Source organism: Brassica napus, chromosome C7, assembly GCF_020379485.1.
Source record: "Brassica napus cultivar Da-Ae chromosome C7, Da-Ae, whole genome shotgun sequence".
Taxonomy (NCBI): Eukaryota; Viridiplantae; Streptophyta; class Magnoliopsida; order Brassicales; family Brassicaceae; genus Brassica; species Brassica napus.
In genome coordinates, this window is record NC_063450.1 from 47,783,389 (window position 1) to 47,796,758 (window position 13,370).

The 13,370-nt window shown below is 35.1% G+C and overlaps 3 protein-coding genes across 4 annotated transcripts; all 3 read left to right on the forward strand.

The window, feature by feature from the left end:
* The first annotated feature begins 844 nt into the window (after positions 1-844).
* Positions 845-4,253, forward strand: LOC106411043 (protein CHUP1, chloroplastic-like). 2 transcript variants are annotated; one of them, XM_013851718.3, is made up of 6 exons: positions 845-1,098; positions 1,207-2,473; positions 2,587-2,900; positions 2,991-3,102; positions 3,764-3,901; positions 3,999-4,253. In XM_013851718.3, the coding sequence occupies exons 2-6, from the start codon at positions 1,259-1,261 to the stop codon at positions 4,122-4,124; spliced, it is 1,905 nt and encodes a 634-aa protein (XP_013707172.2). In that variant the 5' UTR covers positions 845-1,098; positions 1,207-1,258; the 3' UTR covers positions 4,125-4,253. The 2 variants fall into 2 exon arrangements, with proteins under 2 accessions (XP_013707172.2, XP_013707170.2); XM_013851716.3 differs by having other exon boundaries at positions 850-1,098; positions 1,181-2,473.
* Positions 4,254-5,429: 1,176 nt separating this feature from the next.
* LOC106409953 (pollen-specific protein-like At4g18596) lies at positions 5,430-6,862 on the forward strand. Its single transcript, XM_013850486.3, has 2 exons — positions 5,430-5,883; positions 6,343-6,862. Exons 1-2 carry the CDS (start codon positions 5,712-5,714, stop codon positions 6,687-6,689), a joined length of 519 nt encoding a protein of 172 aa, XP_013705940.1. The 5' UTR covers positions 5,430-5,711; the 3' UTR covers positions 6,690-6,862.
* Positions 6,863-12,231: 5,369 nt separating this feature from the next.
* Positions 12,232-13,131, forward strand: LOC125590038 (protein LIGHT-DEPENDENT SHORT HYPOCOTYLS 9-like). The gene has a single exon (XM_048762949.1). The coding sequence runs from the start codon at positions 12,402-12,404 to the stop codon at positions 12,975-12,977; it is 576 nt and encodes a 191-aa protein (XP_048618906.1). The 5' UTR covers positions 12,232-12,401; the 3' UTR covers positions 12,978-13,131.
* The last annotated feature ends 239 nt before the right edge of the window (positions 13,132-13,370 follow it).

The window sequence follows — 13,370 nt, forward strand, 5'->3', positions numbered from 1 at the left end:
ACTCTAAATCTTAAACCTTAAACCCAAACTCTAAACAATAAACCTTAAATCTTAAAATCTAAACCTTAAACCCAAAACTCTAAACCATAAACCCTAAAATCTAAACCCTAAATCCTAAATCTTAAACCCTATACTCAAATCTTAAACTCTAAACCCAAAACTTCAAATCCTAAACCCTAAACTCTAAATCTTAAACCCTAAACCCAAACCTCTAAACCGTAAACCCATCTGCTAGTTAATAAGATTAAACTTTACGGTTTAGAGGTTTGGGTTTAGGGTTTATGATTTAGGGTTTGGGTTTAAGATTTAAAGTTTTGGGTTTAGGGTTTAGGATTTAGGTTTAGATTTTAGGATTTAGGGTTTAGGGTTTAGAGTTTTGCGTTTAGGCTTTAGGATTTAGATTTTAGGATTTAGGGTTTATTGTAGAGTTTGGGTTTAGGGTTTAAGATTTAGGGTTTAGATTTTAGATTTTAGGATTGAGGTTTATGGTTTAGTGTTTTGGATTTAGAGTTTATGGTTTTAGAGTTTAGGTTTTTAAAATTTTACAGAAGGCGCTAATTAATGTCGGTGTTGTTTTTTTTCAGCAATTTAATTTTTAATTTTTATTGTCTTTTTAAACTATTCATACATGGCATTTTGGTTGGCTATTAAGAATGCGGTGAATTTTGGATAAACCTAAGTATTGTTCTTGATTAAAATACAAAAAGGGAAAAAGCAATTAGATTTTTGCTGAGAAAGCAATGCTAGTAGAAGTCAGCATCAAACACAGCTCTGTTCTCACATTGTTTCTACCTCCAAGTGCACACATGTAGTATACATATTGCCAAGATGATGCTACCGATCTCAGTATTATTGCCAATGAAAAATTAAAGTTGTCATAAGACAAAGGCAGATAAAGAAAAGAAACAAGACACCTTACCAAAAGCCTTAAAAAGGGTTGTTCTTCTTTCCTTCTTTTCAAAATTTGAATCTAAGATGAACCGAAGAACGTCCTCGTTATACGTGCAAGTGTAACACTCACTACATCAAATTAATATAAAGCATAGTTTCAATTTCATATTGCTAAGTATACAATTATTCTTCCAACGGTCGAAAAAGGTAAAGCATTTTGACCAATTTATTTATTTAAAGAAAAAAAACTATATTTTATCCTCTCATCTCTTCTTCTTGATCTAATCAGTCATCACAATCACTCCCTCTCTCTAGAATTTTGAAGCTTTCTGCCTCATCATCATCATCATCATCATCATCATCATCAATGGTGGCTGGTAAGGTCCGTGTAACCATGGGTTTTCACAAATCTCCTTCAAGCAAACCAAAGGACATGACTTCTCCTCCTCCACTTCCTCTTCCCCCTCAGCCTCCTCCGCTGCTTAAACCGACTTCCAGTTCTGCTGGTAAACCGTCAAATCCCCCTTCTAATCAGAAAACCGGTTTCACCCGCTCCTTCGGCGTTTACTTCCCACGCGCTTCAGCTCAAGTACACAATGCTTCCTCTCGTTCCGACCAAAACAGCGTCATTTCCGACCTTCGTCGTCAAGTGGAAGAGCTTCGCGAGAGAGAAGCTCGGTTAAAGACGGAGGTTCTCGAGCTCAAGCTACTCAAGGAATCCGTCTCCGTTATCCCGCTGCTCGAGTCGCAGATCGCGGAGAAGAACGGCGAAATCGAGGAGTCGAGGAAAGAGACGGCGAGATTAGCGGAGGAGAACGAGAGATTGCGGCGAGAAGTCGAAAGGAGCGATGAGCTGAGGATAGAGAGCGAGAGGAGGGAGAAGGAGATGGAGGCGGAGACGGCGGAGCTACGGAGACTCGTCTCGTCGCTGAGGGAGAGTGACGACCACGCGCTCTCGGTCTCTCAGAGGTTTCAGGGTTTAGTGGATGTGTCGGCGAAATCGAGTCTGATCAGGAGTTTGAAACGGGTCGGGTCGATGAGAAACATACCCGACCCCCCCGACCCGGTTCCGAACCAAGAGGACATCAAGACCGTTACGATCGAGGAACTCCACGTGTCATCAATCTCAACCGTCAGATCTAGGGTTCCCAGAGTCCCTAAACCACCGCCTCAACGGTCATTTTCATGCAGCGAGTCCACGGAGAAAAGAGCTGATCCTCCGCCGCGGAGAACGAATCCACCTCCTCCACCACCGCCTCCAGCGCAACATCCTCCGTCCGTTTCCAAAGCCCCTCCTCCTCCTCCACCACCGCCTCCACCGCAACATCCTCCGTCCGTTTCCAAAGCTCCGCCTCCGCCTCCACCACCGCCGCCGCCGAAGAGTTTAAACATAGCGTCGGCGAAAGTAAGAAGAGTACCGGAAGTTGTCGAGTTTTACCACTCGTTGATGCGAAGAGACTCCACCAACTCGAGAAGAGATTCCACCGGCGGTGGAAACGCCGCCGCAGAGGCGGTACTCGCTAGCTCAAACGCCAGAGACATGATCGGAGAAATCGAAAACCGATCGGTTTATCTACTCGCGGTAAAATCCTCTTTACCCAGTTAACTCAACTGATTACGGTTTAGCTTCTCTTTTTGTCTTGCGTCAGTGAGAACTAACCGGTTTGGTTTTAAATTTAAACCGATCATTTGCAGATAAAAACCGACGTAGAAACGCAAGGAGACTTCATAAAGTTCCTGATCAAAGAAGTCGAAAACGCAGCGTTTTCAGACATACAAGACGTGGTGCCTTTCGTGAAATGGCTCGACGACGAACTCTCATACCTGGTCGACGAGAGAGCGGTGTTGAAACACTTCGAATGGCCGGAGCAAAAAGCAGACGCTTTACGTGAAGCAGCCTTTTGTTACTTCGATCTGAAGAAACTCGTATCGGAAGCTTCTCGTTTCCGGGAAGATCCTCGTCAGCCTTCTTGCTCTGCTCTCAAGAAAATGCAAGCTCTGTTCGAAAAGTATAAATAAAAAAAATCCAATCGTTTTTTTTTTCAATTCGTGTTCAAATTTTAAGACAATTAACTAAATCTCTTTTGTGGGTTTTGAAGGTTAGAGCATGGTGTGTATAGTCTGTCGAGGATGAAGGAATCATCGGCGACAAAGTTCAAGACTTTCCAGATTCCGGTTGATTGGATGCTCGAAACCGGCATTACTAGTCAGGTCCAGCAACATTAATCTTGGTTTAGCTTAATGGTCTGGTTAGTCTAGTTTACTTGTGGTCATCATTACTTGGCTATTTTATTACACTTTGATTGGAGTAGTGATGAATGAAGAAGACAATACTTAGATAGAAACAACAATTCTACATGGTCCCCAGTTTCTGATAAAAAAAGTCAATTGTTTCTGGCAATGGCAGGAGATTGGTTTGATTACTGTCTTCACTCTATTATTGCGTGTTTTGCTTGTTTACATGGTAATAACTATTATTGCACTACATGACAAATATATAAATGTGAGTAAATGTGGAACAAATCTAAGTTGAATGGAGTGTGTTACTTTAATGTATTTGGTGTTTTCCTATGTGCACGCCTGTGAATTTCAAGATTGTATCTTCTTGTCTGCTTCCATTGTTTGTTTTTTGACATTTGGATGTTCAGTTTTATTATATCATTCATTATAAAGGGAATAGATAAACAAAGCAATAGAGAATGGAATCAGATTCTCACATGACTACTCTTTAAAGTCTTAATGTTGCGTGTAGTGTGTTCTTACTGTATATTCTGTAACTTAAAACTAATTATGGGCAAATAGGGACTTTGGAAAATGGTAAGATAATGGAAGTTTATATTAAGTGTGTAGCGTTTATATATGTGATTTTCAGATTAAATTGGCGTCTGTGAAACTAGCGATGAAGTATATGAAGAGAGTATCTGCAGAGCTCGAAGCCATTGGAGGCGGTGGCCCTGAAGAAGAGGAGCTTATAGTTCAAGGCGTCAAATTCGCGTTCCGTGTTCACCAGGTGAAGCAAAAGACATTTGATCATCTTCTGTTAATGTTACAAACTTACAACACTTTGGTTATCTCTTACTGTCTGTTTTTGTCCTTTTGGTGTTCAGTTCGCAGGAGGATTTGATGCAGAGACAATGAGGGCATTTCAAGAGCTAAGAGATAAAGCGAGATCATGTCATATTCAATGTCAAAGCCAAACACATCAACATAAGCTCATGTTGAAGCAATCTTAGCTTCATATAGATATATATTCACATCATTGTTATTTTTCGTCATTTTCTCTATTAAATTTGTTTTTTTTTTCTTGTTCTCCTTAAAGACAGATAAATTATGTGAATATACGAAACTCTTGCTGAAAACCATCTTATCATTTGTACTGATGATAAAAGAAAGCTTCACAAAAGTGTCAACGGTCCATAAAGCATGAGACAGAAATAAACTTAAACTTGCAGATTCAATTTTACACGACCAATCAAGCATCACTGTCGGCTCCTGTATCTTTTGAGAGTACCATCTGATAAAACAAAGACAGTAGTGTAAGAAGAAAATGTATATAATCAAATACATGCGAAAGTTTTTTTTTTTTTTGTGCAACCTTTCATTTCATTAACTTAAACTTCAAACATACAATAGCTAGACAAAATACATGCAAAAGTTCATGAGAAACAAAGATACAGACCATTTGAATTGTTCATACCGTCTCTGTTTTAGAATTGGGCAAAACTTCAACATTGTCCACGACCACGTATTCCTTCCTCATCACTCAGCGTTGATACACCTGCCAAATTCATCAAACACATTAGACTTCCATAGACTGAATTGACGAAGAAGAACTACATATAAAGAACAAACTAGTTACCATCCGTTTCAGATAAACTTGCATTGCTCTCATTGCCTTTCTCCAAAGAGAAGGGTTCAACAGCCTTTGATGATGAGTCATCGTCATCACTCTCTCCATTTATAAGAAAGTTGAGCTTATGAACATGTACTAAGGTTATCATAAGAGTGAGTTAGTAATAGTATACGTACCATCGAAAGATGAATATCCAATGAAATCCTCGTTATAGAGAGCGTAGCTGTAGTAAACTGGCAGTTTCCTACGAGTTCGGATCAAATACGGTAAAGTAGTTCCTGCAAAATATCAACCAAGATGCGCAAACGTTTCCGGATCAGAAACTCAGAACACGAAACAGGAAGAAACAAAAGGAGAAAAGAAAAAGCCACGACGAGTGAGCTTATCCGACATGTCATGGAGTCTATCAGTCTAATAGTGGTTCGATGTTTGCCATGTCCTGACCAGGAACCAAGCTACCTTGATTCAGAATGGTACGTGCGTTAGATTCTTTATAAAAATTCTTGGATAGCTTATGGTTACAATAAAAATCATTACTAAGCCTTACTATATAGTATATTGAACATGACATCTGATGTGTGTTTTTTTTTTGTAAATCCAACAACGTTTAATAGTAAAACTATATTATATTCAAACATATCTGTGTCTTTCTAATTTTAGGGGAAGAATCAAAGAGAGAAAAGAGAGGGAGTCAAAGGAATGACACATTTGGAAACTATAGGCTCTTATTAGAAGAACTTACCAACCCTCATTATTGTTTTTTTTTTCAAGAAACAATTAGTTAATTTAACAAATAAACAATTTTAATAAGCTAAAAATAACAAATGGTTTATGTTGTATAAACACACAACTTTGTGGATCTTGTGAATTAGTTGTCCTCTTCTCTAAAACATTTTCAACAAAGAAAACGGTAATAAGAGAGAAGAGGTAGTAAACAAGATCAGAATCTTTAACATTTTCAAAACAAATGGCGACCAAAGCCATCTTCTTCTTCTTTGTCTCGGCCGTGTGCCTGTCCTCTCTCGCCGGCGTTGCCAACGCTGACGCCGACGACTTTGACAGTTTCCAAATCCAGGGATCGGTTTACTGTGACACTTGCCGTGTCCAATTCGTTACCCGCCTCAGCCAATTCCTTGAAGGTATATTATTTGTCGAAACCCAAATAAACAATACTTGTTCTTTTTTATTATTTGACATTTTAAGAAAGATTTTTTTTTAAAATTATACTCAATGATATTTTCAAATTTTAGTGTAAAATTTCTTAAACTTTATGTTTATAATTATTTGTATTCTGTAAATTATTTGTATCTTGGTTGCAATATGTTTAAATAAATAATTTATATTTTTTTTCTTAGAAAAATAAAATTAGCTGTTTATTGTTTAATTTTATTTTTCTTATTAAATACTCCTAAAATTAAATGTTTTGTATGTGTTTGCATATAAAGAAAAAAAACATGAAAATTTGAAATTTATAATTTACTCATAAAATGCATTGAAAACATTGAAAATTTTATTTTGTAAAATATTATATTTCATAAACGGACTACTACTCATCTTTCTATAATTGGATTGTTTCGTTTTTGTTTTGGTGGGTGAAGGTGCGAAAGTGAAGCTAGAGTGCAGGAGTAGAACAAACGGAACTGTAACGTTGACTAAAGAAGCCGTGACGGACAAATCAGGAAGCTACAAAATGGAAGTCACCGGTGACCACGAGGAGGAAGTCTGCGAGCTCGTGCTCCTCCAATCACCAGACAGTGGTTGCAGCGACGTCAGCACAGAGGCTTACCTACGTAACGCCGCTAAGGTTAGTCTGACCGCGAATGACGGTATCGTCTCACACGAGACACGTATCGTTAACCCCCTTGGTTTCATGGTTAAGACGCCGTTAGCTGATTGTCCCGCCGCATTTAAGGAGCTTGGAATCGTCCCTGACGTCATCTTCTAAATATGATGACGACTTGTACCAATTCAAGATCGTTATTTAACTGTCATGTATTATTTGCTTTCTTGTATACAGAAAAAGTAATTTGATAAAAATACAAAAATGCGGCAATTCTATATTTATTATATTTTTTCAAGCAGCAAATTAAATTATCATCATATACATATAGTGTGTCTCTCTCATGAGGCTCTTGATCTGCGACTAATGCAAATGATAATGTTTTGCTATAAGTACCCAACGGGTTCAGTTTGCGTTTACTTCAGAACAACGTTTGAGTTTGCTTCGTTACTCGGACTGCTTTTTGGTTAATTAGGTGGCCAATCACGGACGGGTACCATAGCCAGTAGTTAGTATGGACTCATATTTGCTAGTTGAAGCAGAGTTTCCATGAAACCCAGCCATGAGTTATTTGTGACTTAAGGCAAAGACTTCGAATGATGTTGCAGTGCTCTGAAAGTGAGAGAGATCCATTAGAATGACTTTAGCATGCTGCTTCGTTGTTGAGACGTAATGGAAGTTAGCTATTTGCAGTTGAACTGATTTGCTCGATGATTCCTCTTGTACCAAGAACACTAGCTTGGTTGTTCTCGTTCAATATATGTTAGCTTTTTGTTCAGCAAAAACTGGAGGTTTAGATGGCGCAAGTCCAAGGTTCAGCTTACAGTCAAAACTCTATAAATTGACAATGCTGGGACTACGAAAATTTATTAATCTATAGAGTTATTAATTTAAAAGAATTTTTTTTTGAGATTTTTTATTTAAAAAAAAAATATTTTGTGTAGAAAATAAAAAGAATATTTATTTTGTGATATTATATATTAGTTAGATTTTATAGATTTGAATTTTAACTATTTTTATTAGAGTATTGATATAGCTTATGCATGATGAATACATATTATATAATACAAATTTACTTTTATATGTAATTCAATAAAATTAAAAGTAAAATTAGAGATAAAATTCGTTTTGAAGAAAAATAGACAATAAAAGAAATTTTATATGTTTACATAAAATTTATATGTATGATAATTATTATTTTATGATTTTAATGTGACCGTATATTATATTACCAAAGAATTTTCTAAATATTATTATCTTATTATTTTATCGAATAGTGTCATATTTTACACTGATCCAACATTGGATCAGAGAAATTTATTAATTTATAGTATTTATTACTTTATCAAGTATTAATTTATAGAGTTTGTACTATAATTCATTCCCGAAGTGCTACGATAGACTATTTGTACAGTCTAAAATCTCCATTGATTTTAGAAAATTTTAGGTTCAACAACAACAAAAATAATATCTCTTACAAGTCATTTTATTTTTATTTTGTGTGAGAGAAACAACTTAACAAAGAGATGGATTTTTTTCCTCGATGATGAACAACAAAACATATATAATTGTAATTTGAGATTTTGAAATGTTGTAATCACATAACATGGAACGTTTACAATTTTTTTTAAAGTGTCTTGGCTCTACAAATTTGTTTTCTTTCCAAAATTTTATATTAGTATTTATGTATTTTGTCAAATTATTTTTTGTTTAACCCGGAGCAATTGGACCTAGTTTCTTTACGATTATTAGTTTACATATTGTAGTAATTTGCATTTTTACATTACCAAACCCAACTTAACTTTCCAAAAGAAAAATCTTTGCTATTATCAACATAATAAAAAAAAAACTAGTCCTTTGCATGGAATCACATATATTCATTTCAATAGTTTTTTCTAATTAGCCTAAACAAAACTAAAATATTCAGTATCAACGACTCGCCGAATCATTTTCGAATTACTTTTTAATTTTTTTTTTTGAACGACAATTGTATTAATTAAAAGAGGGAGTTCTTACACAACATGAAAGAGACCAAACAGAGCTCTTTTTGCAAGAGTATCTGCTGGAACATTGTCTGACCTTGAAATTTGCTTAAAAGAGAAATTAGAGAGATCACAAGTCAAGTTGAGGATGTCTTGAAGAATTCCAAAAAGTTCCTTGATTGAATTAATTTGAATTACTTTAAATTAAATATTTAATCTAACGACATTTCTCCTTTGTCAAAAATAAACTAAAAACATTTCTTTGTTATTTCTTGATAAGCTGTTTCCACAGACATGTGTATGGATTTAAAACATTAACTTTGACTGCGCTTCTCCATCGATTGTGTTCTTTTTTGCTTGTTAACATAAGGAAAACATTTGGCACTATACTAACACAAACGGTCTTCAATTGTTTTCATGCTTTTAGCATCTAACAAAACTAGAAACACAAAAGTTACAGTTGCCAAATAATATCATAAAAATGATCTCAGGTGAAAAAACATATGGACCAAGTCCCACGTGAATTTTTTTATTTGTTTGTCTTTTTGTATCGAGTGGAAGTTTGTTGATGTTAACAAAAGTATATCGGAAGATATATTGCCCCACACAAGATCTTCTCTTACAAAATCTTGTCCAACAATGCTTTTTAGGGTTTCTCCGTCGGCTTCCTCTTCTTCTGTCACCGGAATTTAATCTTTCACCGGTTGCCAGGTTCTTATTCCCGACAAATGGTACTAAATGTGTGTATCAAATTAATAATATGCTTGTCTTTAATTATTATGTCTTCTCTTTTATTTCGTTATTTTCATGCTTTTTAGGTATTTATGTCTTCGAAATTATTCAGTGAAATTACTTCTTGTGCGGGACCAAGCCATAGTTTTTTTATGCCAACACCAAATTTCTATTACTCATTTTCCAATTGGAGTGTCTATTATATGCATATATCAATTAAGCCAACTTGTATTAACTATTTTATTTAATTTATTACTTTAGCTTTAAAATTTTCAATTCATGAGCATGTATTTACATGTAATAGTGACAATAATTTCTATCGTAACAATAATAAAGTATACCAAAATGAAACACCAAAGTTTTTTGTCCGTTTTACATTCAATTTTGAATATTCTTGTTTATTAATTACTCACTGCATCGTGTTTTTTTGTCCGTTTTACATTCGATTTTGAATATTCTTGTTTATTAATTACTCACTGCATCGTAAGAGATGTGTTGTTTTAGTTTTTTGCTAATGTATAATATATGAATACGAACTCACTATATACTTAACCAAGAAAGGAAATACATCTGTACTGCCCGCCACCCGGATTCGAGCTTTGGCCACAACAGATTAACATCCCTTCCGTTGGGGCGCTGGACCCCTTTCGGGGATAGTTGGGAATGTGGCTGCCCAGATACCAGAGTTATCAAAAAAACTCACTATATACTTCATATTTGTATGATAACACTACAGTTATACGTAATTACGTATATCGGTATATGAAACGTACATTTGTACTAATCACACAAAAAAAACGGAATAGTTGTTCCAGAAAAAAACGAAATATCTTTGAAATCTTCTGAAAATAATATGTTTAATTAGTATTCACTAATATAGTGTTATTGATAATTGCTACGAGTAACGATGATGACGAGCAGGGGCGGACCCTGGTAAGGTGAGGGTGTGGCACGTGTCACACTTTATTTTTTTATTTTTTAAAGATTTTTGTTCAAGATTTAGGTAAATACCCTTATTTTATATGGTTATTACATTATGTGCCCTATGTAAAATATTTATATATCTTTACATTTAGTCTTTCTTTCATTATGTGCTCCATGTTTTATAATTTGCTGGGTCCGCCCCTGATGACAAATACGGTCATCATCATCCATCTACATTATTACTGTAACAAATATTATTGTTTTGAAATCTATATCTTATACATAAAGTTATAATAGGCTAATATATGATTCAACAATAGCCACTAAACTAAGCAAGTTGGAGAAATTAATTAATAATTCTTATTAAAACCACTAATGATTGATTTGGGTTGATGTCGTACAATGGATAGCTTAAACAAATAATTCTTAAGAAATTTTAAAAGAAGAGTATATCATAAGAAAGAGGATATCATAACAGTGCGTAATAGCCCCATCAGTGACCAATAGATAATTAACAAAATTGTACTTCTTCAGTATTATTTTAAACGGCGTTTAAAGTTTTTGCACAAAAATTAAAAAAAATACAAAATTTTATATAGTTTTATTTTAGTTACATAAAAGCAGCATTAAACAAAACTAGTTTAACCAATAAAAAAATATAATATTTTTTAATTGATCACAACTTTTATAAAACAAAATTATAAATTATAAATATCATTTAAAATGATACGGAGAAAGTATATAAAAAAGAGCGAGAGCACCTTTTCACGGGTTCCTTCAATATATATTCTCTTTTTTCTTAAAATAATAATAATGCGTATTAAGTTGTATATATTAAATGCAACGTGAATGCAAGTTGGAGGAATGCGACTGCTATGGTAGGCGCTGCATGGATTCTGAGAGATCACCAGGGTAATGTTCTGTTCCACTCAAGAGATGCTTTCACTCCCTCTTGGTATAGATTATTTGCAGAGCTTATATGTATCTGCTGGGCGCTTCAGAGTATACATGATATGGGTTTCAGAGATGTGGTTTTGGGAATCGACTCCCATGATGCCTTTCAAGCGATCTCTAACGCTATAGCATGACCAAGATATCGTCATTTACTTGATAAGATTAAGGAGGTGTGCTCTGGATTCGATTCGGTGACTTTTGAACAGAAGTCAACTTATTCAAATTCCATTGCACGAGACATTGCAAGAAGTGTAACTCAGGATGGAAGGTTTCACTCTTACCTTGCCCTTGGAGGCCCAGTCTGGCTTCACAACAGGATTCAAGAAGAAGCCATCTCCAACGTTTGCTAAATCTTTCCCTTAAGATCATTCTGTTGGTGTTTGTGCTTTATCCTTGTTTCCGTTTGTTTTTCATCATTTTGATTTCGTACGAATATTGGTTATCCCCTCTTAATTGAGTTCAGACGTTTAAAAAAAAGAAGTTGTATATATTATTACAAAGTCGATATTTGAATTGTTTTGTGTGCATTACTATTTTGTAGGATGATGACAAAGAAAGTAACGTGTGAACATAACTACAACAAAATGAAACCTCTATAAAGTAGTATATGAAAAAGGATAGTAATTCGTTTAATAGATTTTCTTCATTTGTCAGACTAGATAGAATGATCATTAAGATATATATAGATAGATATCTGGTGTTTCTAAAACGATAAAGCTTTAGTTCGCATTATCTAAGAAATTAAAATGAGTAATTAAGATGTAAATCTCATTTACAAGTGTCTGCAGTCTGCTTTACAGTTATTTCAATTTTTTGGATTAGAGATACTTACTAATTTCCTATAAATTTGTATTATGTCAAAACAGTTATCATTACTTAGTTGCAATAGTGCATACAGAAGAAAATGAACAGTGTGGTATATTTGATATTTTCAGTTCCGGTAAAGACACCCTATGTGAAACAAAACAATTGTTTCTTACAAAAATATATATTCTAATTAAATAAGTTAGTGATATCATCAGTCCTGGATATCATGCATGGTATTCAAATAAAATAAGATAATGGTTTGCGTATTCGCATGAAAATGAATACAAATTATCGCCACTTTATACATATTGGTAATTTTCGTAAATACTTCTATATTTTTCTCTCATTGTTCCATTATTTCTCAGTACGCATCTCTTTCTTGCCTTTACTTTATTGTCGCTTTTAAGCCTTCAATTTGCTCATAAATCAAATAGAATATAGATAATACCAAAACAAGAAGAAGAAAAAACCCCTAATAATGTCTTCGGATCATCGCATATCGACGACGAAAGATCCACCGGAACATCCATCTTCTTCCTCCAGCCACCAGAAGCAACCGCTTCCTCCTCAACTGCAACCGCAGCAACCGCTCAGCCGCTACGAGTCACAGAAACGCCGTGATTGGAACACGTTCATCCAATACCTAAAATCGCAGAATCCACCGTTGTTGATGTCCCAGTTCGATTACACGCACGTGCTATGCTTCCTCAGGTACTTAGATCAGTTTGGTAAAACCAAAGTACATCAACAAGCTTGTGTCTTCTTCGGACAACCCGATCCACCAGGACCGTGCACGTGTCCTCTCAAACAAGCTTGGGGAAGCTTAGATGCTTTGATCGGACGATTGAGAGCTGCTTACGAAGAACACGGTGGCGGGTCACCTGATACTAACCCGTTTGCAAACGGGTCGATCCGAGTTCACTTGAGGGAAGTGAGAGAGTCTCAAGCCAAGGCTCGTGGGATTCCGTACAGGAAGAAGAAGAGGAGAAAGATCAAAAACGACGCAGTTGTTGTCAAGAAGGATGTTGCAAACTCTTCGTCTACTCCTAATTAGTCGTCCAGTACTTGATAATTTTTCATATAAATCTTTTCAATAGGTAATCTAAATTTATGCTCTCTTTCTTTATGAGTTTGTTTTTATAGATTCATATGATCTGTTTTAATTGGAATAATTCTCTCTGAATAACTTAGACCAAAAACTTAAAATATCAGATGAATAGTAGTGATTGATTCAATCAAAACTGTCTGATCGTTTCTATTGCCATTAACCCTAATCATAGGTTATTGGAAGCCCCCACTATATATATGCGTGTCTATAAGTATATTTATACTAATTTGCTATTCAAAATGAAATGATTCAGTGAAGGGAGAAAATATCACAAAATGTATGTAGTTTTTTTGTTTGTTTGTTGTATGAGCTATTAGAGTGTGTCCCAGTTGTGAATGT